The sequence below is a fragment of the Zosterops lateralis genome (assembly GCF_965231275.1).
Source record: "Zosterops lateralis genome assembly, contig: HAP1_HAP1_SCAFFOLD_84, whole genome shotgun sequence".
Classification (NCBI taxonomy): Eukaryota; Metazoa; Chordata; class Aves; order Passeriformes; family Zosteropidae; genus Zosterops; species Zosterops lateralis.
The window spans coordinates 124,181-137,058 of record NW_028154590.1 but is presented as its reverse complement, the minus strand read 5'-3'; the positions used below and the strand labels follow the sequence as shown (position 1 = coordinate 137,058).

General features: G+C 41.9%; 2 protein-coding genes across 2 annotated transcripts in view; one reads left to right on the top strand and one right to left on the bottom strand.

Moving 5' to 3' along the window:
- Positions 1-4,083, bottom strand: part of LOC310923522 (F-box only protein 15-like) — a 24,806-nt gene extending 20,723 nt beyond the window's left edge. Inside the window, exons 1-2 of the mRNA XM_083885491.1 lie at positions 3,552-4,083; positions 111-224 (exon numbers count right to left, since the gene is read on the bottom strand). Coding sequence (XP_083741617.1) covers positions 111-224; positions 3,552-3,571 — 134 coding nt within the window. The 5' untranslated portion in view covers positions 3,572-4,083. The remainder of the gene's footprint in view (positions 1-110; positions 225-3,551) is intronic.
- LOC310923521 (mitochondrial import inner membrane translocase subunit Tim21-like) lies at positions 3,570-12,878 on the top strand (the record flags this gene model as incomplete). The annotated part of the gene is made up of 7 exons (XM_083885490.1): positions 3,570-3,670; positions 5,472-5,659; positions 6,825-6,887; positions 6,988-7,085; positions 8,365-8,438; positions 10,223-10,328; positions 10,423-12,878. The coding sequence occupies 7 exons, from the start codon at positions 3,570-3,572 to the stop codon at positions 10,513-10,515; spliced, it is 723 nt and encodes a 240-aa protein (XP_083741616.1). The 3' UTR covers positions 10,516-12,878.

Sequence of the window (12,878 nt, the reverse complement as noted above, 5' to 3'; positions counted from 1 at the left end):
AATCTTTTCAACTCAGAATATTTGACATAGAAATCTCCAAGATATGAATACAATTACTGCAAGCAGTCAAAAGGCAGTTTACAGGGTGACTTACTCACAGACATACTCACCTCTCAAAGCTCATGTTTCGTTTCAGTTTTCTGGGAGGTGTCAAATACAGACTTTCAATGCCAGCATTTACACTTTCAGAACATTCCCCAGGCCTGGCAGCAAAGGTCCTTAACCTACTTGTAAGAAGGAAAAGCTGTTAACACATATTCACAAAATGAAGAAATACGCATATTGCGCACACCTAGACACAACACTTCAACCAAGGCAGGATGCAGGGAATACACCACGTGGCAATCATTATGATTTGAACAATTACACCCAAGTTAAAATACCTGGCATCAGGAAGATTCAGATTTAAACTCACAGCTGTCAACCCTGTGATTGATCTCTCACAGCAGGCAAAGGCAATAATAGTGTTGCTGCTCCCCCAAATCAGTTTGAATCTGGTAGAGGTTTATTACCCTTAGACAGCTGCACCCCTGTGGCCACTACAGCCAAGCTCCACTGAGGCCCCTGCAGCAAGTCAAACTCACTGATTATTCTTCTGTTTCACAACATTACTCCAGAGACATTTTTGAGCCACTCAACTTTGCTAAGCGATTAAAAGATACCAGATAAAAACAATACGTTGAAACTTCCTCAGAAACTGCTGAGGTTCAAAAAGAATTTGTATCCTTTCAAGCATAAACAAAAAGAAAGGAGATTTAACCCATGAAACAGAGAGCAGCTAACAAGGTCTAAGGGATGTCTAGGTGTTAGACAGACAAATTACTTGTCGGTAGAATTGCTTTAGTAAGGTTTATAGCTTGACACGCTTCAAAGATTTCAGATGTAGTGAGAGGTTAACAAAGCTTGGGAAGAAGGATAACCACTGAGAGTGGACACAAAGAATGCAGAATTTACAGGCCAGAGGGATACCTGGAACAACTCCCAAGATAAGGAAGAAACTATTAAAGCCAACTCAGCAATTGTGCTGAAATCAGCTACAGCTTCCAGAAATGTGAGACTGCCACCACTGACTCAAAAAAGAGAAAGACTGAGCATGCAAACTAATCAGCATGAGAAGCAAGAGAATTGTTAACCAACAGAAGATAGAAAATTAATTAATAAGAGAATTATGTAGCTTGTAGCCAAGGAACTAATTCCTTCCTTTGCTAAATGCCACCCAGCACTGTGCAGAACTGTAAATACATCAAATAACTCCATGTCTGGATTGGTCTCTTGCACACCATGGTGAAAGAACCTGCTCTGGCAACATTTCCACATCACAGTTGGGATAGAAAAGGAAGAAACTTTGCATATTTCTAACACAAATTCTTACAATCCAACTGCTCACAGATTTTTCCAAGTTTTCTGATAGAAAGGTCTTTGTCAGCTGTAATTGCAAACAAATCCTATCATTAATCCACAGAGAAAGATGGGGACAGAGTTTCAATCTTAAACCAAATCCTTACACTTCATACCCTCGGATGCCACTGAACAAGCAGAGCTCCCCATTCACTGCATTACTGACGCTTTAAATTGCCAGCAGATTTCCAACACCTGGTCAAACCAGCTCGGGGTTTCTAGGCAACCAATCCATATGGGGGGGAAATAGCTAATTTTGAAGTATATGGTTATCATATACATTTAATAAGTTCTTGATTTAAGATTGATTTATGCTTAAAGAAAAAAAAATCAAAATAAATTAACAGCGCTGGCCTACATTGTCAACTGTGCTATGTAAAACAAAACAAAAATATCCAAGACACTTTACTAAGAATTGTTACAAGCTTAACAAAAAGACATGCACATTTGAGCTTGGGTGCTAACCAACTACATTAACAACTACAAAAAAGTAGTCTTGTAATAAATACAATCTGGAGATCAAACAAAGGGTCTTACTAATGTATCATTATCAAAAACACTTAGATGATGAGGCCCTAAACACTTAGATGATGAAGCAGTAACAAACTGCTGTTAAAGGGATTTAGAGACACAAGTTGTGTTCAACAGCAGCAGAGCCATCACTTCTGTATGTTCCAGGGCAGCACATCCCAGGCTATTCTGCCCTAAATCCATGCTGAAAGCAGAGAGTTTGGGCATACTCTCTAGGGACGCAATTTCACAAACTCCAGGCACAGAAATAATTCAGATACGAAGCTGGATTCTGGATTTTAAAATAAGCTACCTTGGACAAGCATAAACTGCACAGACTGTCCTTCTTGCTCATTTTAACCACTAACCTCTCCCTTCTTCACTCCAGGGAGAAATATCTGAGGGAAGAAACACTTTGCCCATGGGTGCCTTGAAAACTTTAATGTAATAGCTATTGTTTTTGTAAGCTTCAATTTTAAAAAAAATCTGCTGAACTTTTGTATTCGCCAAAACAAAAATATTCTCAAGGTGTGAAGAAACAAACAGCAACCGAATCCATAAATTACTTTTCAAGTACTGCGTGTGCTAAGATTTTAAATTAGCATTAACAAAATGCTTTTAGGTTGCATTGACACAGTTTGGGCAGATTAGCCTAAGATGAAAGTCAATGACAGCTGTTACACCCCCTCTTTAGAGACTTCTAGAACTGAGATGATCTTACTCAAGAGGCACAACTTCAATTGCTTTTTCATTAGCTTTCAACCTGTGGGGCTCACTTTTCCAGTATTTTCATTTTCATACCCTATAATACTTGCAATGTGCCTTGGTTTTTTGATGGTCAGCAAACAATTGTCTTCTGAGAAACATTTCAAATGATGTACACAAAGTTTTAAGTAGTGAAAAAACGTGTCTCCTCCACCTCTGTAAGCGTATGCAGGGAAAAAGAAAAATTACAATGATGTTTTGGATGGGTTGGTTGTGGGTTTTTTTTTTTCCTTCAGCTGTCTATTTCAATTTAATTTTTAAAGGGTGGATATTACCCCAATCCATTAGCAGGTTGAAAAAAGGCAAAAAAACCCACCCAAAAAACAGCAGGGGGAATGAAACTGCTATGAAACCTAAGGCTGTAGAAATGGGTTAGCAGAAAAATCTGTTTTCTCAACTTTGCCTCTAAGACTGATGCTTTAAAATTTTGAAAGCCTACCCTGTACTGTAAGAATTATGGTAATCACACCTTCCACAGCGAAACCCTCCTATTTATCACAAAACCCAAACTACCCTGGACGTATAAAGCAGCCACTAAACTAACTTTGTGGGTACCCATTACAGCATCTCCTCCAAGCTGAAGGACACAGAAGTTTAGGCTCCCCAGGCAGGAAAAAAAGTGTTAACCCCAGGCCTCTGTGCACCTGGCAACACCAGCGTTCTCCACTGCAAGGCGTCCACTGGGCCAGGAGAGGAGAGTACCATGCCCACAGCCCTCGCCACGAAGACTCGAGAGCTGGAAACCAGAGCCGTGCAACACGTGAAATAAGTTTTTCAGAGGAGCAATGGGAGCTGAGGGAAAACAATTAAACCCCCCTCCCCGTTAAAGGTGAAGAAGGCCGAGCGGGCGGCCCCGGGCCGGCAGAGCCCACGGTTACCTGCCCCGGCCCGTCGCCATGGCCGCTCCAGCACGGGACAGCGCCGGCCTCGCACCGCCCGCGGGGAGGGCAGGGAAGGAACAAGGGCAGCCACCCCCCGGGGCACGCCCTGGGGCGGGGTGGGCCGGAACGGCGGCGCCCGGAGCGCTGGCTGAGGGCGGGCGGGGCCGAGGCGGGGCCGAGCGGGGCCGGGAGCGCTGGCTGAGGGCGGGCGGGGCTGGAGCGGGGCCGGGCGGGCACGGGGGAGGCGGTAACGGGGACGGCGGAGGTGCCTGAGCCTCGCCCCGGCTCCACGGCGAGCTCCGAGCTCTCGGGCACTGTGGGCTCGGGTCTCAGAATCACATAATTAATTAGGCTGGAAAATACCTCTGAGATTACTTTACAATTTATGACCAAACACCACCACGGCAGTTAGACCACAGCACTAAGTGCAGATTCCAGTCTTTCCTTAAACACCTCCAGACCCGGTGGCTCCACCACCTCCCTGAGCAGCCCATTCCAATGTCTAATTGCCTTTTCTGTGAAGAAATTCTTCCTAATATCCAACCCAGACCTCCCTAGTACAGCTTGAGGCCATTTCCTCTTGGAGAACAGGCCGAGTCCCACCTTCAGGCATTTGTGCAGAGTGATCAAGTCCCCCTGAGCCTCCTGTTCTCCAGGCTAAACATCCCCAGCTCCCTCGGCCACTCCTCAGACTTGTGCTCCAGACTCTTCACCAGCTCCACTGCCTTTCCCTGGACACACTCCAGCAACTCAATGTCCTTCTTAAATCGAGGGTGTCAAAACCGAACACAGTACTCTCAGTGGTGTGGCCTCAACAGTGCCTGATAAAAATAAAATGTTTATCCTACAATGTAACAGTGGAAAGCCACCTCAGTGGCACGTGGCACCTTTCCTCCCAGACCACCTTAAAAACGGAGAACCCGTTCCCATCAAGGAACTCTCAGGCGCCGCGCCCCCACCCCGGGTCAGAGATGGGGCGAGGGAGCCGCAGCGGAGCCGCCCGCCTCAGTGGAGCTCCAGCCGCGGAGCAGTCGGCCGTCTGGCACGGGGAGGTTCCGACCCCCGCCGCCACCGCCGGAGCGGAAAGGAGCCGGCCGCTTTCCCCCCCCCAGGCTCAGCACAAAGAGTTCCAGCCGAAGAGCAGCCTGACTGCAGCCGCTCCCCGTGCCGGAGCGGAGAAAAGAGCCCCGGCCGCCCCGTCTGCCCGCAGTTGCCATGCTCCCCGTACGAGCCGCCCGCAGCCGCCACGCGGTCAGCCGCCTCGGCCAGATGAAGCGTCCCCGAGCTGGCCGGACCGCTGCCCCGCTTCAAGAGAAAAACCCCACACCCGCCACGTTCCACCTCCCACCGCACAAGCCCGGTCCAAACCCCCACAACGTTGCCGCCGCTGTGAAGCAGCGTGAGACCGAAACGCCATTGCTGCGGCAAAGACTACCACGTGGCCGCAAAGAGCTTCAAGTGCCCGCCCCGGTGATCCCGCATGCAAATTAAAGACTCCAAAAGAGTCTCGGGATGAAATCTGACATAAAAAAACCCTTATCAAATAAAAACCAAGTAAAATTAAAACAGATAAGAACTAATACTCAGCCGTGTGGACCCTGAGGAATCAGAAGAGCTAATTTCTCCGGTTTTGCTTACTAGCCGTAAGTTAAAAAGACCAAACCGGAGATGAGACCACAGGAGAAAACAAAGAACTGTCAGGACTCTGGGGTTGCTCCCCAGGCGAGGGCCAGTCCTCCAGCTCTGTTGAATTGCATGCAGCAGAGCTGATAAAGCCCTCCTCCTCCACGGCGACCAAACCCCTCGGGCAAATATCAATAAGAGCTGATTAATAAAGGCGTTTATGGAGATTAGTATTTTCTCCGCCCATTTTTATTCATAACAACTGGGGGCTCGTCCGGGATTGGCCACGCCCAGAAGAGGACCGAGACGGGAAGGCGCCGCCCACCTTGGACCTCCTGGACAGCTGCTGCTCAGGGCCGCCCGTCGGGGAATCGGGACCCAGGCAGGAGGGCTGAAAGCTGCAAAGCCTGGCGGCGATAGCAAAGATGTGTCCGTGCAAAGGGCACTGAACGAGGAGACGCTGGTGTCGGCGGCTCAGAAAGGTAAGGCGCAGGATGCTGTACGCTGCTCAGCTAAAGTTTTGTAGTTCCAAACATCAAGTATCTAGGAAAAAAAAAAAAATAAATCTCAGCACACCGAGCCGGTTTCTTTTCGCATCATATTGTTTGGAGCAGCTATTACATTTCTATATATGCGTTGCACAATCAGAACAAATTATGTGATTTCTTCTAAATAATCTGTGGATTTAAGTAATTATCAGGCACAAGGTGTAGCAGACTCTCATTTTCCTTTTCAGAAGGAAAACCTATCACATGCAGCCTGACTGTAGGGCTGTTGGGATAAATTCACCTCCAACCAAATCGTCACTACACGTGATGGATTGCCTTCACTCATTCACTTCAGTGAAAAGTGATTACTGCATAATTAGCCTCAGAAAGTTTAAGTACTTTGAAATGATTTACAAAAAACGCCTTCAACTAATTAGAAGACTGCAGGAGAAATAGTTACTAACGTTTCCTCCTTAACTTGTACTCCACTAAAATGCACACTGCCACTAAAAGATAGTAGTCTCTTTCCAAATACTCAAATATTTTGAAAGAGAGACTCTCATATGACTTACTTTGAAGTATATACTGACACTTGTACTTTAGATCAAAATTGAAAGATAAAAACTAATCAAACAGCAGTTAGTTTTGTTAATAAATAAAATATTGTTTTGGGGCTAATATTGCCCCTTTTACTGTTCTATTGATTGCTAATTCATAAAACCGGTTATTTTCAGTGTGTGTGACTTTTAAGCTTTCACTTTTTTATTTTTACTTCTTTTCTTTGCATAAGGATTGCAGTGATTGTGCGTTTAGGTGGTAGTGTGAATACTGCAGTGCTAAATGCCTCATTAGTTCCTAAAAAATCTAGCTCTCATGTACCCAAGAAGTAGCAGTCATTGCTACTTTGGATCTTGCAAACATCTGGCAAACCGAAAGTAATAAGGCTTAACACTGACATGTAAACATGACCTGTACAATGTAAGAGATGTTCCTTGGCCTGTTTTACAGCAATGTGGCATTATGGAAACTGTTACTGGAATTTTTTCTTCTGGTAAAACGTTGTTTGAACTACAGACTAACAGAAGAGCATTTATGTAAGAAAGGCATACAAGTGTTATCCAAGGCTGCAACTTATGTGTTATTATCTTTTTTATTTCAGTGAAAGAAGCTGGAAGAGACTTTACCTATTTTATTGTGGTGCTTGTTGGAATTGGTGTTACAGGTTATTTTTTTTAAATTACATTCTTTATCAGAAGACACTTCTCGTTAATTCCATCTGGTTTCATAAGTTTTCATTTCATCTGCTGTTGTCTCTGTTACAGGTGGCTTGTTCTATGTGATTTTTAAAGAGCTATTCTCTTCTTCTAGTCCAAATAAGATCTATGGAGATGCCTTGGAGAAATGCAGATCTCACCCCGAGGTTGGTTTTTGAACTTCAGTCATCAGTTTGTGTTTCTCAGTAGTTACTGCCTTTCTTCAAGTCAAAACTTCACACTAGGAATCTCACAAGCTACTTGAAGACCCGTGTGGTGCTTTAGCAGTTCTGCCAGTGCTTTTAGCTGGGATTGGCTGGGTCAGCTCCAGAGCAGAGCCTTCGTCAGGACAGGTCAGTGCAAGCATTGAACTAGCCTGCTAGAAGCCAAGTGAGTGTGCCACAGCATAAAAACTGATGGAAATACAGTCTGTCTTTCAGAGCCTGGGCTTGTGTCACCATACAGAAACTCTTAGGGACTTACCTAAGTGCCTGCTAAATATAGAACTTGAATTCTCCATGTCAGAGAGGCAACTAGTCCCACTAAGTTGTGTAGATCTAACCTGCTGCCTTTTCTCAACACTCTTACTCTATTGTGACACTTCCCTATGGTTCTGTCATTCTGTGAAGCACTGCACTGATACCCAGGAATTGAAATTCTTCATTTGAAGCACAGTTAGCATTCCTTTGGCTAACAGGAAAACAGGCAGAGAACAGTCATGGGATCACACAGTCATCATAGCTAGGTGTAAACAAAAAAATCAGTGTGAAACTAGATTTTAAAAAACACTACTTCAGACAAAACATCCTTCAGAAAAGATTGTAGCAGATGCCTTTGAAGGTAACCTAGAAATGAAGTGACAAGTCGTTGCTCTAGTAACAATAAAAAGACTGCTTTGGAACAAGTTTGTAGAATTAATACTTCTTTCCAGTACTTGCACAGTAAAACTTCTCTTCTTCTAACCAAATTTAAAGTAAGTTTAAGACTATGTTGATCTACTCTGATTTTATAGATCTGAAAAAAAAAAATTACTGAATTTCTTATTCAGTCGTGGTTTTTAGATAATAGGAAGGGGAATGCATTTGCATTTTAAACTTTGAAACATTCTCTTGGAGGAGACATAGGCAAATATTTTGTGCTTTTTTTTTTTCTTTTTACACAAAATGTCAATTTCCACATCTTCATCTCAGAGAACAGTACAAATAGAAGATATCAATAGGATTTATTTTAGGCATTTAATACAGAACTGTAAAAAAAAGACTGGAATACAGAGGCATTTTTCTTAAACTCTTTTTTTTTCATAAACACTCCTATTCTTGACATGTTAGATTCTCCAGGGGCATTTTGTTAAAAGAGGGTGTATTCACAGCAGAGGCGTGAGCTGATACTGGAATACCTGTTTGTATGTTATCCCTTCTGACAGCTCAAACCTCTTTTCTCTTGTAGATAATTGGTGTTTTTGGTGAATCTATCAAAGGTTACGGAGAGGCAACAAGAAGAGGAAGACGACAGCATGTCAGATACCCCTTGGTGTTTGCCCCATAAAGACATCAGTTTCTGCACAGCAAAGATATTTTTGGATCACAAGTTAGTTCTAGAGTGATGAACTGTATGTAACATATCCTGTCACTTTTGATCAAACATAGAAGTTTTTTTGCAGTGCCTCTTGTGTGCCATATATCACTAAGTACAGTGTACATATAATATAAAATGCCAATTCTGAATGCCTCAGAACAAGCAATGGTCATCATGGTAAACATAGAGCTCTCCAGAAAATGGGATGAGCCTGAAAACAGTAGTGCAGAGGCCTAGGCTTGCATGAGGAGAGCAGTAATCTGACAGAAGTTTACAGTCTGAAACTATACTGAGCTGATACACAGGATGCTTTTTGGTACTTGAAGCAGCATCTCTACTGCATATTTAACAGAACGTCTATCACCTTAACCTCTCATGAGTGTGTCTTTTTATTACTTTCCTTTTAAAAGAAACAAGAAAACTATTTCTTACAAAACGTAAGTCCTCCCTGCTTTGCCTTTATTGGGTTATTTGGCAGGAATATATTCAATGAGGTTTCATATAGGATGAGACACATAAGCCCAGACAGAGGTTGAACCATGAAATTGAGATTCCTTGTTAGGTCTGAGGAAAGTGGCTTTTAATCATTGAAGCTCTATCTCTTCACCAGACTCAGTGAAAAAATGTTTAAAGTAAAGCTGCTAAATGAAATCAACGTGCACAAACATCTTGAGCACCTGTCTGTAAATAAGTAAATGTACTATGAATCAGCTTTCCTAGTATTTAATTTCCATTATTTTGAATGACTAGTATCTTAAATAAATTTTTGAGATGAGAACTGTGTAAGATTGTAGAGTTTGCATCTGCAGTATAAGAATGATCTTAAATGTCTCAAAAATCTACAGGGTTTTTTTGTGTATGAATACCCTGAATGTAAATTTACTGCAGTAAGGCTCTTCTTTCATATTTGTTCTCTCTACCATCATGTCACTTTAAACTATATTGGAAGTTTATTTCACAGTGTGTACCTGGGCATGACTGATGGACATAAGAGATTGGTGCTAAGCAGCAGTTAATATTTTCAGTAGGAAACATAAACCAGAACTCTAATGGGGTCATTAGTTTCCCAAAGTGGTCACTTTGAAAGTGATGTGCTATTTATTTAATACTTGAGCGCAACCCAACTCCAGTCTGAATACCAGCATTTAGGTTGGAGATCTCATATCAGTGCCAGAGTTACACAATTTCAGCAGAACAAAATTATTGCCAAAGTAACTTTGCACATAGTAAACTGTTTGTTTTGATGTGGTTTAACCAACCTAATAATTAATTTGAAAAAATATGCTGTGTGTGTTTCGGTTTGATAACTTAGTTTAGGTGCCTAAAATAACTCTGGAATTCTTGGTGATGTGGGGTCCCTTTCTAGATGTCAGGCTTCAAATCTGGGGTTTTTTAGAATTAATACAAGGCATTTCCATAGTCTTCAGCACTGGATTGCTTTTCAGTTTTGAGGGGAGGACTGAGGTGAGGACATTTAAGCATTTCATCTCTTAATCCTCAGCAGCTAATTAGCTCTTCTAACTCCACTAGTCCTTAGGCACTGACAGTAAAGCTTGAGAGGAGCAGTAGAGAAGGAACCCAAGGTAGAGTAAGGACACCACTGGAATACACTTTCTTACAAAATAAGTAAGCAACTCCTCTAAGTAAGTTTAAATTTGAAGTCTTAACTAGCATATAATCTGTATTCTTGCTGGGTGGTTGGGTTTTTGTTTTCTGTTGCTGTTTTTAGTCACATTGAATACGTAAAGGACGGACTGAAACATATGCGTTTGAAGTTCTATATTGAGGGCATTGAATCAGGGAAACAGGGAACGGTCCATGTGGAAGTCAAAGAGGTATGTACAATTGCTTGATACACCTGACAACCTGACAAGTCATGAATTTAAACTACCAAAGAGAAAAAAACACTCTGAATTTTTTTCTTTGCAGAATCTTGAAACAGGAAAATTCAAGGTTCACTATATTATTGTGGACGTTGAGACCTATCCAAGAAGAACCATTGTTATAGAAGACAACAGATAGCCAACGATCAAAGCTGCTGCCTTATCTCACATTGGATAATGATGTTGTAGCCAGGCTACACATGAATTGTGTGGTGTTGCCAATTGTGTCTCACAGCTTCAGGGCTGTGTTATGGGAAGTAGCCTCTCAGGACCTCCACTAAGGACTTTTGATAATAACAGATAAGGGATTTAAAGTGAAACCAATGAAATATAGCAGAACTATCATGGAAGATATTCTTGACATAGGAAAATAATGCCTCCTAATGAACAGTCTAATGATCGATAATACTTCTGCACACCCAAAACCTGAGTTTTTCAAGGATTTAGGTTTGGATGGGGAGTTTTTTGTCTTCCTTGGCTTGGATTTCCCACTACCACTGCAATAAAGAAAGAGGTAGTTTAACTGTAGACAGAACTCTACTGTTTTCATTTTGGATACCTTTGTAGTAAAAAGGTAAAGTAAGAATGTTAGTGATGCAAAAGAGATCTAGGCATGTAAGGGTAGGAATGGTGGAGGCACACACACCCATGGCAAACAACTGAAGATAAACACTTTAATATTGGTGTCTTCTAAATAAATTACCAGCAAGCAGAACATCACTACCATCTGCTCTTTCCGGTGTTTGCCATGCTGCTCTGCATGGTTGTAGCAAGGTGGGGGTTGGCCTTTTCTCCCAGGCAACTAGTGACAGGACAAGAGGACATGGCCTCAACCTCTGTCAGGGGAGATTTGGGTTGGACATCACCTTCAAAATGTTTTGAAAACCACAATATTTAATTTAAACTTCTCTTTGCCACCTTGTCTGTATCTACATCTGATAAACACCTGTGGTGTTTATCATGGCATCTTTGATCCGTAAAATGTTCCACATTATTTTCTTTTACTGCCTGCATCACCTTGCTAGCTGAGATTTACCAGGATGCTTCTTTATATTTCATGAATGAGGGACACAGCTGTGAAGGACATAATTTCTCCTGTGTTGTGAAAAAGCTGAGAATATTCTTGATAAAATTAAGACAGAAAAAGTAGCAGAAGAAATCCACCTTTATCTGACCTTAATGTTCTTAATTTGAATGAATTACAAATACAAGGCTCAAATGCTTTCCAATCTCATTGCAGGAAGCTTTTTGTAATCTTTTTTCTAGGAACATCTCATCAGTGAAGAAAAAAAAAAAACACTCCTAGCTTTGTTTGTCAACTTTCTACTAGCTGGATACCTATCACCAGCAAGATTATTTAAGCCTCTTGAAACTTCAGGAGTGTTAAAGCTTTTTAGAAATATAGATTGTCTGCAGAAATAAAAGTCAAACATTTTTTGCTAACAGAAGTCTTATGTGAACTGATTACTTCTTTCCATATTTCTCCTGAGGCTGAAGTTCTCTTTGTGGACTTGGCTGGCACCCATGCTTACAAAGCTTTCTTAAATTCTGTTTCATACAAATGCATCTATGGAGACACTGTAATCAAAATTAGGTGAAGATTAGTTGAACAAGACATTTGGAATACTGAACATTGATCTCTTGTGCAGTATCATCTTTCCTGGTGGTAGTTTGCACTGGAGGGGAATAGCTGTGTTCACTGAGTTTAAACAATGTTTTAGAACACCGCTTTGGTAATTCCAAAGAGTGTTAGCCTCAGTTTTCCATATGGAGCTGCCCCTGCCTCACTGGATCATTGTACTACCAGAAAGTCGTGCAGAGATCCTTCTCCATGGCAGAGCTCAGTGTTCCATCCTCTCACTGGAGGCTGTTAGGCTGGGGAGACAGCAAAATAACTGAAAGATTCACCTTCAGTTGTCGGTAAACACAAGCAGTAACCATTTCACTATTTCCTTTTTAAAGCTCTCACTTCTTTTTCCCTTGGGAAAACAAAATTACAGCATCTGCCAGTTACTTTCTGAAGTAAATGTGTCATGTTATTGTTACTCAAGTATTGGGGAAAAAAATCACTGCTAGCAAGTCAGAGCCAAAGAAATTAAGTTTTCATAGAAATTAAACACATTTTTCAGAGTTCAGTTTTGATTGTTGCAGAATAAATAAAAGTAGTATTCTTAAAACCCCTCCTTTAGGAATCGGAAATATGTTACTCACCAGTGAAAGGTTGTTTTTCCAGAAACACTGTGTGGCAGACTATTCAAAATGTCTTTTAAGTAGGTGTACAACTTGGTCTTAAGTTTCCCATCTCTACATTCATTTTTGTGGATGCCAAACCCTATGTATGCTTCATAGGCAGCCAATATCCTTAGAGGTGGTTTATGGGAATAATGTTACTGTGTCATCTCTATGACCTGTGTTTGATTCTAGATCCTGTGTATACTTGCTGTATAGCAACAAAAAGAAAATCCCTCTAGGAAATGAACTGAGTGGAAACTTTAAAATATC